The sequence below is a fragment of the Spermophilus citellus genome (genome assembly GCF_964194105.1).
Source record: "Spermophilus citellus genome assembly, chromosome: 1".
Lineage (NCBI taxonomy): Eukaryota > Metazoa > Chordata > Mammalia > Rodentia > Sciuridae > Spermophilus > Spermophilus citellus.
Window position 1 is genome coordinate 71,490,347 of NC_138182.1, and position 12,550 is coordinate 71,502,896.

The window sequence follows — 12,550 nt, forward strand, 5'->3', positions numbered from 1 at the left end:
GTCCTGCAGACAGGCCATGCTGGCTCCAGCAGGGCAGGCCCCCTCCTGGCTGTGCTCCCCGTCCTCTCTGGCCCTGCCCTGGTCTGTGCTTCACAGCAGTCACCCCGGGTGAGGTCACTGCCCTCCACCGGAACCCCCTCTGGGACCCCAAGGCCTGGGAAGCGTTCTGCACATAGAAGGTGTGCACACAGGCCTCTCGCACGAGTGAGCCAGCGAGCAAGCCCCAAGGGAGGAGACCCTGCGGAGAGCAGCGCCACACACACACACACACACACACACCACCTCCCCGGCTGCTCTGAGCTTGGCCATCCGAGTTTAGGAGGGAGGCCTGGGGCACCGGGAGGGTGCTGGGGGTGAGGTAGAGGTGTGACAGGCCCCACGGGCCTTGGGGGCCACACAGGGCCTGACGTTGCTGCAGGGACACAGGAGCTGTTCCCTTCCCTGTGGGCTTCTGCTGGGACTTTCCAGCCGCAGGGCCCGCACTGCAGGAGCAGGAATCCACCCCACAAACCAAGGCAGGGCAGCACCTCCAAGCCCCACAGAAGCGGTTTTAATTTCAGGACACGTGATGGTCTTGTGTCCCCCATAGGCCAGCACGGCCAGCACTTGGAGCTCTCCAGTTCTTCTTGGCCCCAGCCCGGCCTGCACATGTGCCCCTCTGTCCTCTGAGAAGAGCCCCACGGTGTGAGTGCAGGCTCAGATCATCCGCCACGTGGTGTCGGGGTCCTGGGCCTCCCTGGATCAGGAGAACGGGGGCGCCTCGGCCAGCGGGCGGGACATGCTCTGTATGGCCCACTGCAAGATGCCCTCGAAAGAGTGCTGCAAGACAACAGGCCCTGGTGGGTCCTCAGAGAGGACTGCCCGCCCCGCCCCACCCGAGTCACACCCTCTGACCCTGGGGTCAAGGGGAGGGAGGAGGACCACTGCCCGCAGCAGGAGACTCCTTGTCCAGTGCTCCTCGCTGAGCTCAGAGCAGGGCCTCCACGGCTCTTCTGCCTCTTGGGTGGCTTCTTCCCTGTGGTGAGGCGGGGCCAGTCCCTCCTCATTCCGCTCAGGGGTCTGATGCTCCAACAGGACTGGGGAGTCCGGGGAGGCCTCCAGTGACCCAAATACCTGCCCCGCCTCAGAACTATGACTCCCTCATCCAGGGCCTGAGTCACCTGTCCCTCTCAGGACCTGGAGTCTCCAGACATCTGCAGTGTTGGGGGTCTGCCTGTATCTGACCCACCACACAGGGCAGGTGGGTGGTGGAAACCTGAAGGAGCAGGCTGACACTGAGGAGGCCAGGTTGGCCACTTGTGGCGTGGGAGCAACTAGAGGACTTTGTCCTCCTGTAAAACAATGAGGCACCTGAAAAACAGATGCTCTTCCCAGGAAACCTACCTGCTCCTCCTAGGAAGCAGTGGGCTGAGGGGAGAGAGAGGGACAGAGGCGCTGGGTCCAACCTACCCCAGTGCCCCTGGGGAACAGGGTGGGCTGCAGCACTGTGAGCTGGTGCTGAGAGCCCGTGGGCCCTGGGCCTCTGGGGTCCTGGCTCTGATGACCTAGTGTGCCTGCTGGAAGTGGGAGGGGCTCAGTGTGGGGTGGCAGCCCTGGGGCTCTTGTGTGGGCATGGCAGGGCCAGCACCCTCCTGGAGGAGCAGCTGCAGGGGCAGGGACGGCCCTGACCTCCCCTCTGAGGAGCCCTGTTGCCTGCAGTGCTCCTACTGCCCACGTGGGGACTGAGGTCCTGGCTGAGGTGGGGGCAGTGGAGGAGGAGTGGGCATCTCCCAGGCCAGGTGACCATTACCTCACTCAGGAGGGACTCCAGGTCATCCCTGTGTAGAACTGGCTCCTGACCTGCAGAGTCATCTCCCGCCTGGAACCGAGAGAGGGAAGAGTCAACCCCACCCTGCAGCTTTGCTGGGAACACAGAAACAGGCTTCCTCAGAGAGTTGGCAGGCCTGGGGGCCTGGGGCGCTGCCGCCGGCGGGCACAAGAGCATATTCTAATGCTGAACCCTTGGGGCAGCAGCATGCGGCAGGGTGGGCAGAAGTGAGCTCAGGGCTGCCTGCCCCCAAGGGTTCCACAGGCCTCTGGGACTTTGAGAAGTGGCCAGGAGACCCAAGGCCCAGAGAGAGAAGGTGGGGTCTGGCGCCAGCCGGTCAGTGGCCTACGAGCATGCCAGGCCCGCGGGGATGAGGCCCCAGCCATCCCCAGGCTTATGGGTGGGGCAGGAGAGGGCCCCACATGATGCTGAATCACATGAAATTGCTGGGTTTGTAGCTCAAAATCGCTGAATCTCAGGTCTTCCACACTGTCTGGTCTGGTCTGGGCATACAGGCCCCAGAGGTGGGGCTGGCCCTGGGTGGTGGAGCAGGAGCAACCCAGGGGTCTGCCTGGGGACTGTGGGTGCTGCTGCTTTCCCCTGTGGGAGAGGACCAGGAAGCAAGGGCCCAGCAGGCTCTGTGGTGTCCCTGAATACACCAGCACCCACCCGTGGGACAGGAGAGACTTGTAAAACAGCAGGGAGCTGGCCCAGGCCGGGGTTCCACTGGAGCCCCTGGGGGTCAGGGCAGTCCTGCTCTGATGCCCCAGGTGTCTGGTCAGAGGCAGAAGCACTGCAGGCTCCTGTGTAGGCCTCCTTGCGCGTCTGACATCACGCGGGGCATGGGGACTGGAAGAAAGAGCTGCTGGCTGGGACCTCGGGTACTGTGCCCTCTGAGCGCCCTGGCTACAAAAGGCCCCACGTTCTGATTCCGTGGAGGACCGGGGTCAGCACCGGATTCGCGGCCTGTTTCAGCCCCAACCCACGACCTCCTCCCTCTGTCCGGGGGCTCCTCAGGCCCATGGGCGAGCTCTGCATCCAAGGACTTCAAAATTGCTATTTTTTAGGACGTTTCCTTTTTAAGTAGATTTAAATTATCAAAAGAGTCGATTTATATGAAAAATACTTTATGAAAATAACTTAACACACGGTCAGTGGGTACAGTCTCCGCTGAGATGCGCTCCCCGCAAGGTACCGCCCCCCCAGATCCGCCCCGGTACCCACTGACCTTGGCCGGCCCAGCGGGCGGGCAGGCGGGGCTGGGGGCTGGCGCTCCCTCCCCGGCGGCGGCGGCGGGGCCTGGGTCTCCGGAGCAGGATTTGCAGTGCAGGCGGGTGCTGGCGGAGGGGCGGAGAGGCCTGGGTGGGATCCGGAGCGCCCTCTGCGGTGGGGACACCGGCCCTCCCTCCCCAACCCTCGCGTCCGGGCCGGCCGCGCCACTCACGCCAACTCACCCCGGCCCGGCGGCCCCAGCCGGAAAGTGGCAGCGCCAGTGGAAGGCGGCGGCGCAGTGCGCGCACCGAAGCGCGTCGGTCCCGTCCCCGCATACTCCGCACCGCGCGCCGAGCGCGGGACCCTGCACAAGAGCGATAGAGCGGGGTGGCTGGGAACCCGGGCCCTCCGCACCCTGCCTCGGGACCACCTCAGGGTTAGATGGCAGGTCAGTCCCCAGGGGACCGGGGCACCCAAGGGAAACTGCAAGGCTGCGAGAGGCAGCTGGAAGATAGTGAGTTCGATGGCTCCCAAGTCCCCAGAGCGCAGGAACACCTCAGCACCTTCAGGCTGTGCCCTGCAGACACAGAGCCCCTGAGCTGGCCCAGAGCCCCTGGGGGGGGGGGGTGCCAGAGGGGCTGCGGCGGGGAGAAGCCATGGGGTCCTTACTGTCTTGCCTTCAGAGGGCTCAAGGTGGTGATGCCCCGGCTCCCGGGTTGGGTGTTTGGAAGCAGGGAATGTGTCGCCCCTGCTGTACCCCCTCTTCCACATCCCAGCAGCCTCCTCCATCGTCCTCCCCTAGCCGCTCTGCTTCCTCCTTCCTCCCCAAACCCTGAACCCCTCTGATTCCTACTCCAGTTCTCTCAGGTGTGGAGGGTTGGCTTCACTGTTGGCATAATCGGCTCTCCTATTTCAGGTTCACCCGAGGGCCCTGAAGGTTCCTAGCCCCCCCAAGACAGTGCCCTGCCCCCAGTGCTGCCCCTTCACTCACCTGCTGCCCCTCTGGGTTGGCACTCATCAGGGAGGGGCACAGGGCAGGAGGGTCCAGCACTGGCAGGGTGACTATGGGAGTCGGGGCAAGCAGGTGTGTGTGGGCGAAAGTGGTGTCCACAGCAGGGAGTGGCTCCCTGGGCAGGCCTCTCACCTCCTCTCCTGCTGGCCGCAGTCCCAGGGGGGCCTGGAACCCCAGAGTCAGCACTCCAAGGGGCTGCAAGACATTGCTCAGCCCCTCCTGGAGTCAGTGACCAGAGGGACCTTGGAACTTGGGCCTGGGGAAGGGGTGACGTGGTGGGAAGAACCCCATAGTGGGTTCTGGGATGTAGAGACCTGGATGCAAGTCCCGGTTCCGGGGCCCTCCACAAGGTCTTTGGCCCTTTCCCCACCTGAGAACAGGGTGCCCCGTAGCCTTAGGGCCCCAGAGAAAACACTGGGCATGCACAGGGCACGGTCATAGCCTTAGGACTTTGCTGCAACAGAAGGCTCCGAGCACCTTTGGAGAGTGTTATCAGTGGTCACAGTGAAGCCCCAAGGGTGCTGGGGGACAGAGCTGAGGCCCCCCGTCAGAGCAGGGTAAGGGTAGTTTCCCACGCCCTGGACCCTGCAGGATGTTCATGGAGAGTTCCGACTACAGGGTCAAGTTGATCAGGCAGGGGATGGGCACAGTTCTACCCTGGGGCAGGCCCAATGCAGGGGTGGCCAGGAGGTAGGACTCCAGAGGGGCAGGACACAGGAAGGTCACCCAGCCTGGGGGCAGGCCTGGGCATACCGTGGGCTCTGCAGGTGGCTCTGGGGGCCGGGGCTCCTCAGCCTGGGGCAGGCCCTGCTGGACTCTCCCCTGGAGGCAGCATGCGCATCTCCAGGTGCCGCTGCTCATGTGGCCACCAGTCAGAAGCATGCAAGACAAAGCAGAGACTATAGATGGACTCCCAGATCCACAGGCAAGGGAGGCCTGGCCCTCTGCAAGCCACCATGTCCTTTTCTAGGTGGGGAAGTGGAGCAGGAGAGCCCAGACGTGGGATATTGACCCCTAGTGGGACAGCCTTGGCCAGCGTGGTCAGGGTGCCCTACGAGTGCTTCTCGGATGAACCCCCATACTTTCCAGTGCCCAGTACCCTGCAGTGGTCTGTGCCTGTCTGTCACAGGGTGCTCAGCTGGTGGGCCCCCCTCAGCTGGTCCACCCACGTTTCCACAAGGGAATGATGCCCAGGACTAGGTGACGGTCAGGGCAAAGGGGAGAGGAAGAATGTGAGCACCAGAGGGGTGGAGGGAGGGCCTGGCTGGACCTTCCTTCCAGAGTCAGAGGGGCTCAGAGAGATGAGACCCAGCGGGAGCGCAGGGCAGAACGGGTCTGGGTCCCCTCGGCCACCCCTCCCACAGACTGCCCTGCTCAGACGTGGACTGAGAAGGCTTCACACCCCACCGAGGTCAGGGTCTCACGGCATGGTCAGTGACCCCAGCCCTTGGAGGTGGTGTCAGCCCTTGGGGACTGGGGCTCTGTGGCCTCTGTGTCCCCCAGCCCACCTGGGAGCAGGACTCTGGGGTGCCTAGGAAGGGGGTGGATGTCCCTAAGGCCAGAGGGCATGGGATGGCCACCTTTGCCTTGGGCCTCTGTGCTTGGGGCATTGCTGCCCTCAGGGGTCCTGTGGACCTGGGTAAACTATGTGGACAAGCAAGGAGGCAGGTGACCTGGGGTGAGAACCCAGGCCCCGCTCACAGCCAGCCCCTGAACCAAAGCCCCCCAGAAGGGCCTCAACTCCCCCCTTGGATCCAGAGTCTTCTGGGTGTCTTCTCATTCAGGGTCAGTGGATGGCAGCCTCCATGATGCCAGGCAACGCGCTCACCTGGGAATTTCCCGCAGTGGAGGGGACAGGCAGGCCAGGTGGAAGGCCCGGGGGCAGCCGTCACAGCAGATCAGCTCCCCGCCGTCCCGGCACATGGCACACTCGTCCTCGTTCTTCTGGCGCAGGCAAGAGTGAACCATGCAGACCCTGGAGGGGGCACCCTCCCCGAGAGCCCCTCCCCTGCAATGGCCCCTCCTGCAGCGCCTCATCTCTGGGGACCTGGACTCCCAGGGCCCTCCCAGCCTTCTTGCTGGCCCACAGCCTGTCCACCTCTAGGGTTCTAGCTCTGACACAGACCTGCCAGGCCATCCCTCATAGAAGAAGCCCTTTCACTCGTGGCCCCTGGGTTCCTGGTGGCCCCCTGGCCTGTACTCCACCCTCAGGCAGCCCCTGAGGAGGGGCCCCCAGGAGTCTCCTATCAGCCCCAGGCACCTGCTGCTCCCTCCCCTGGGCCTCCACCCTCCCGGGCCTCTGCCTGGGTAGTGAGCATCCTGTAGCCAGGAGTCGGGACAGCACATCCTCCAGGAGCACCAGGCCACCAAGCGGGTCCTGCAGTGACCTTCACACTCAAGGCAATATTCATGGCATGGGACAGCCAGGACACTGCTACAGAGCAGGACAGGACTATCCACCCTGGGTGCCCAAGGCCAGCAGAGCGCCTGGAACCAAGTGCTGGGATTTGTAACCAAGGATGGCAGACACTGTCCACCTCACCAAGAGGTAGTGCTGGGAGCCAAGGACAGCTGGACATCCCTGAGGATCCTCCAGCTCTGCCTGGCAGCAGTCCCCGCCACCCCCTAGCCGAGAGACGCTCACTCAGCCTGGACCAACACTGATTTAAAAAGTCCAAGAGGATCTCACTTTTCAGACTCATTTGAAACTTGTGTTTTATCAGAAAAACATGCAGCCGGGAAGGGGAGGGGCAGGGGGAGGAGATGCTTGGCCTGGGCAGGAGCTCTGGCCTCTGTGCTTCAGGCACCTAAGTGCCCAGGACAAGCGCAGAGGCCTCAGAAAGACCTGCCTGGGGCCAGGGGAGGTGGTCTCCTCTCACGGCCTAGGGCGTTACCTGGTGCAGTTGGGGCTCACCCGGGAGGGCTGGAAGGACTGGGATCCTGTCTTGCTGGATAATCCTCTGCTCACCTCCACCCTGCAAGGGAGAAGAGGGCCAAGTGGAGGGACCCTGGGCACTAAGGGGCACCTGTGGCCACTGGCACCAGGTGCGTCTTGACAGCAGCCCCCAGCTTCCTAGCAGAGCCCAGGCCCCAGGGCAGCACAGTTGCCAGGTGGGGAGGGGGAGGGGTTCCACCCCAGCCTCCCCAGGGCCCAGCCTTCCTCAGGGGGTCAAGGCAGTGCTTACTGGGACAGCGCCCTGGGCTCCCTTGGCTCGGACCAGAGGCTTCAGACCCCCACCGCTGCGCGTCTTGCTCTTGCCACCTCCGCCAGGGTCTTCAAACTTGCTGGGAGTGTAAAACTCCCCCCCAACCTGGATGCACTTCTTGGAGCCCCCTGGGAGGAGATGCCAGCTGTCCTGGGCTCACAGCCTCCCACAGCCCCAGCCACTACTGGGGTGGGGTGTGTGGCAGAGACGGGCTGCAGAGCTGTGACTTGCTGCCCCTCTGTCACCCCCCTCCCATCCCAGCCAAGGCAGGTCCAGGTGCCAGGCACTGTGCCACACTGGACAGGACCCCAAATCCACTCGCCCCCAGAACCTCACAATAGAACCCCATCTGGAAATAGGGTCTTTGTAGATGTAATTGATAACATGAGGTCACCCTGGACCCTAAACCCAATGACTGGTGTGGAGAGGCCATGTGAGACAGGCAAAACCTGGGGTGAGGCCACCACAGCCCAGGAGTACGGGCAGCCCCAGACAGGAGGGACCTCCCAGAGCCTGCAGAGGGTATGGCCCTGCCCACACCTCCCCTGGGGGTCTGTTGAGGCCACCAGTCTGGCGGTCATGGTAGCAGCCCTAGCTCACTCATACAGGGCCCTGGGGACCACCCCTGATGGGGAGACCAGGGCTGGCATCTGCTCCCAGGCCCACTCTGGCCATCCTTGGTGTAGTCCGTGTCCAGCTCAGAGAGAACTCTGTGGCAGGGACAGTGGAGTGGATGATGCAATGGCTGGTGGTCTGCCACCAGTAGGCCCTGCTGGGTCCTGGTCAGATGACACACTGGCTCCCGATAGTCAGAGACTGGCTACCTGGTAGGTAGGTCACTGGCTAGCTTCCTGGGGCTCAGGAGAAGGGCCTGGCCAGGGTGGGGGAGGGGGACTGGACACCTCGTCACCGGCGGCACCAGAGCAGGGATGGAACCGGGGGCAGCAGGACACGAGGCTGCAGGCCATCCCCAGTGGAGAGTGGGGTAAACAGAGGGTGTGACCTGTGTCCCAGCCGTCCCATCTGTGGAGAGCAGGTGACCTGGGGCGACGGGCATCCTGTGCTGGGGTGGCCTGGACCGCTGGCTGGGCAGAAGTCCCTCCCACTCAGGGAAGTTCAGTGTCTCAGCCCCTCCAAAGCCCACGGAGCCAGTGCAGGAAGCTGGCTGCCTCCACTCTGGGACCACCAGGGAGCAGAGGGGAGGGTCCCCATTGCCACCCTCTCCCCACCCCGTGCATCTACCTGACCCAAACACCTGCTGGATGAGGATCCCCTCCACGGCCCCGTGGGCTCCTGGGACGTCCCCAGAGGACACAGCCACAGTTCTCTGGACTGAAGCAGACAGGGTCTGGATTCCTGGGGAAGGGACCACCCAAATGGGGGTTGTCGCCTGGGAAGATGGCTCCTGAGCCCCACTCCGTCCTGGGCAGCTCTGAGCGCAGGGCGTCTGTGGGCCGGTGTCCTGGGCAGTGGGAGAGCAGTGTAGGCTGCGCCAGTGAGGAGCAGGATGCTTCCCTCACACATGGCCTGGGCCTTGGGGCCGGGATCACAGGAGGGCAGAGGGGGCTGAAGAGGTCCCAGTGCAGGACAGTGTGGAGTCCCTGGAGGTCACACTAAAACCCCAGGCATCCCCTCTCTCGACATGTGCCTGCACAGGTTGGCCCGTGGGGCGAGAAGTCAGGCCAGCCTGGCCCTGCTCCCAAGTCAGCCCTCCACGGGTGTGAGCCCTTCCATCCAGCCCCGGCCCCCGGCCCCCTGTATCCCCAGCTCCCTGTGTCCCCAGCTCCTGTGTCCCCAGCTCCTGTGTCCCCAGCTCCCTGTGTCCCCTGCCCCCTGTGTCCCCAGCTCCTGTGTCCCCAGCTCCTGTGTCCCCGGCTCCCTGTGTCCCCGGCTCCCTGTGTCCCCTGCCCCCTGTGTCCCCAGCTCCCTGTGTCCCCAGCTCCCTGTGTCCCCAGCTCCTGTGTTCCCAGCTCCCTGTGTCCCCAGCTCCCTGGGCCTGGCCTTCTCACCGTTCCCCAGCGGGAGGCGCTGTGGCTCCACGTGGCCCTCTGCCTTCTTTGGCTTGGCTTTCACGTGGGAACCTGGAAGGGAGAGCTGGGGGCAGGGGGCTTCCACAGGGGCGGGGGGGACAATGCTGGTGGCCAGGTGGGAGGGCAGCAGGTGGAGTCAGGTGCTGGCCCTGACTCCCTGTGGGCTCCTTCGTGGTACTGGGCTCTGGTTTCCTCAGCAGTAGAAAGGAAAATGGGACCCTCCTGCCCCTTTACCACTTAAAAACTCAGACAGACCTGTCCAGGGTATCGCTCTCAGTACCCAGAGGCCTCTGCAGCCTGGACAGGCTGCTTCTGTGCCCAGGCAGGTGGGACAGACACCCTGGAGCCAGAAAGGGAGGGGGGTGGGACTCCTAGGGGAGACTGTGACCATGGCCATCTCCCACTGGATACCTGGGCTGGAGGTGCCCCTTAGGGTCAGGGCTGCTGATGGGGCGGCTCGAGGCTCCTCCGGGGCCTTCCTCTTGGCGGGGGGTCTGGGTGGCAGTACTGAGACTTTGGGGCTCGCAGGAGGCTTCCTCCCCTTCCGGGGCTGGCTGAGGTCCACATCTGCAGCTCATGGGCAGGAGCAGGGCCTTAGAGCCTTTCCTTGGTATGGAGGATAGGACTGGACATCCTCAGAGCAAGGTGGACAAGTCCTCTGCCCTTTGCCTCTTAGAATCCAAGAGTCCTGGGGGGTCACCAGGGGCCTCCCCAGACGCCCCGACACACACCTTCCACCTCACACCAGCTGCCCCAATCCCCCAACAAGGCTGAACCCAACCAGGAGCCCAGCCCAGGGCCGGGCACACCTTTGGGGAAGCTGTCCAGGATGGGCCGCAGTCGACCATAGCGCTCTAGGTTGTAGTCCTTGAAGAGAACCCTCCAGAAGTCCAGGATGGCCGCAGCGTCCTGGGTCAGGAGCCAGGACAGGAGGGCGTGGAAGGCCTGGGAGCAGCCCTCCTTCTCCTTCAGACGAAGGGTCTCCTGCAGCAACAGCCAGGTGGGGCCTCTGAGTGGTGGCTTCTCCCACCAAGCTGGGAGGCAGCCACCGACTGCAGGAGGCCTGGTCCCCTGGGCCCCTCCCCCGGTTCCCGGGGATGGTGGTACGGGGGCAGCAGGGTGAGAGGCAGGGCCACCTGCACCTAGTCCTAGAGAGCTCCCGGCTCCTGGGGGAGGTGGCAGGAGGGCTGTGGCCGGGTCCACACCTGGCTTGTGGGCAGGGGAAGGGGAGGCTGGGAGGGCTAGGACAGCGATCCTGGGCACTAGTCCTGGGGTCATCCGCTGGCCTGTGGGCGGGGCCCACCTGGAACTTGTCCTCAGGGACCACGTCATGGTCGGCCAGCGCATGCAGCAGCGGAAAGGCGCTGTCCACAGCGACGGCAATCTCGGTGCGGTACAGTCTCAGGAGGCGGCGCAGCGCCGAGTCCCCAGCAGCCCGAGTCTCGCAGGCCATAGGGCTGGGTGGGGGTCCCAGGGCTGGGAGGCTGGCAGCCCCGCTCCCCACCACAGTGTCCCTCCACTTCAGGGTCCCTCTGCCTTGGAGTCCCTCTGAGCTCCTGGGCTGTCAGAGGCGTCTGCGTGCCCCGCCTGCGCTCCCTGCCGAGAAGCCCCTGTGGTCAGGCAGGGAGAGCTGCCAGCTCCAGAGAGCCTGGCAGGCCCGGCCCAGGGGCTCTGTTATACTGGCCCACCCTGGGAAGGGCAAAGGCCACTGCCCAGGAGCCAATCAGGGCAGGGGCTTTTGCTGCAAGGATTGCAAATTGGCCTGTGATAAGGGAAGGTGCCCTAGGCAGCCAGCCTGCCCCGCCTCCTCCTCTCCCTGGAGAGCTGCAGGCCAAGCCCTGGACCTACTGACCCCCAGGGCTACTGCCTTGGGGCCCGGTGCAGCAGAGGAGCTCAGGGGAGGGCTCCGGCTTCCCCCTTCTGTCCTGGGTGAGAAGTCAGGACAGTGCCCCTAGCCTCTTCTGAGCTGGCCAGACATGGTGGCACCTCCAAGTGGCACTAATGAGAAACGTCCACAGGGGTTGGTGCTAGATGGGGGCACTGGCCCCTGGGGGACCTGCACACTTGATGGAGGGTCCCTCCTCAGTGTTCCAGATCTGGGGCTGTGGGGATCAGGTGGAGGGCCCCAGTTTGATGGAGGAGTGGGATGGGCTTTTGAGCTTCACCCTCCCTGGGGTGACTCCGGGCATAGTCCACTCCTTCTCTGAGCAGCAATCCTGAAGAAACAAGAGGGTGGACACAGGCCACCCTCCTGCAATCCCAGCGACTGGGAGGCTGGGTCCAGAGGATCGCAGGTTTGACGTCAGTGAACCTCAGCAAGTTAGAAGATGTTTCCTGTCCTCAGTGAAGGGAGAGAACAAAGGAGGAAGGGAGGAGGGAGGAAGGAGGGAGGGAGGGAGAGAGGGAGGAGGAGTGAGTGAGGGAGGGAGGAGGGATGAGGAAGGAAGGAGGGAGGGAGGAGGAGGAAGGAGGGAGAGAGGGAGGAGGAGTGAGGGAGGGAGGGAGGAGGGAGGGAGGAGGAGGGAGGAGGAGGAAGGAGGGAGGGAGGAGGAGGAAGGAGGGAGAGAGGGAGGAGGAGTGAGGGAGGGAGGAAGGGAGGAGGGAGGGAGGAGGGAGGGGGAGGGAGGGAGGAGGGAGGGAGGAGGGAGGGAGGGGGAGGGAGGAAGGAAGGGAGGAGGAGGAAGGAGGAGGAAGGAAGGAGGGAGAAAGGGAGGGAGGGAGGAGGGAGGAGAGAGGGAGGGAGGATGGAGGAAGGAGGGAGGGAGGGAGGAAGGAGGGAGGGAGGGAGGAAGAAGGTGGAAGGAGGAAGGAGGAGGAAAGAAGGAGGGAGGGAGGGAGGAAGAAGGTGGAAGGAGGAAGGAGGAGGAAGGAAGGAGGGAGGGAGGGCTGGAGCCAGAGAACCTTCCGGAGTCTGGGCTGGGAACAGGCCCTTTGCCGCCCACCTCAGGGCTCTGAGCCCAAGGCCAGTGCTCTGGGTTGTGGTGTGGAGCTGGGTGACACCCTGCACTGTGCCTGCCGCAGACACCCGGGGACGCTTGGCCGTGGCCCACCTGGGCTGCCCCTCCGAGAGCCAGGTTCTCCTCCCCAGCCGGGGCGGAGGCTGCTGCCTGCTGGCCTTTCCTGCCCTCTCCTCTGGGCACACTGGGTTAAAGGGTTCCAGCATGCGCTGAGGCCACTCAGACCCCCGTGGCCTGTGACTCCTGCCCATCTGGGACTTTCTGCTCACTTCCTGGAGTGTGTGCCCAGGTCTGGCCACAGCGAAGCTCACTAATGGGATCCCTGG

At 64.2% G+C, this 12,550-nt stretch overlaps 1 protein-coding gene across 1 annotated transcript; it reads right to left on the reverse strand.

Moving 5' to 3' along the window:
* Window positions 1-631: 631 nt before the first annotated feature.
* Window positions 632-10,720, reverse strand: LOC308653770 (autoimmune regulator-like; the record flags this gene model as incomplete). Its single annotated transcript, XM_081302449.1, has 14 exons — window positions 632-819; window positions 1,790-1,852; window positions 3,036-3,144; window positions 3,262-3,383; window positions 4,011-4,196; window positions 4,785-4,884; window positions 5,860-5,975; window positions 6,926-7,006; window positions 7,217-7,365; window positions 8,480-8,593; window positions 9,247-9,318; window positions 9,679-9,834; window positions 10,077-10,251; window positions 10,571-10,720. 14 exons carry the CDS (start codon window positions 10,718-10,720, stop codon window positions 742-744), a joined length of 1,671 nt encoding a protein of 556 aa, XP_081158575.1. The 3' UTR covers window positions 632-741.
* Between the last annotated feature and the right edge of the window lie 1,830 nt (window positions 10,721-12,550).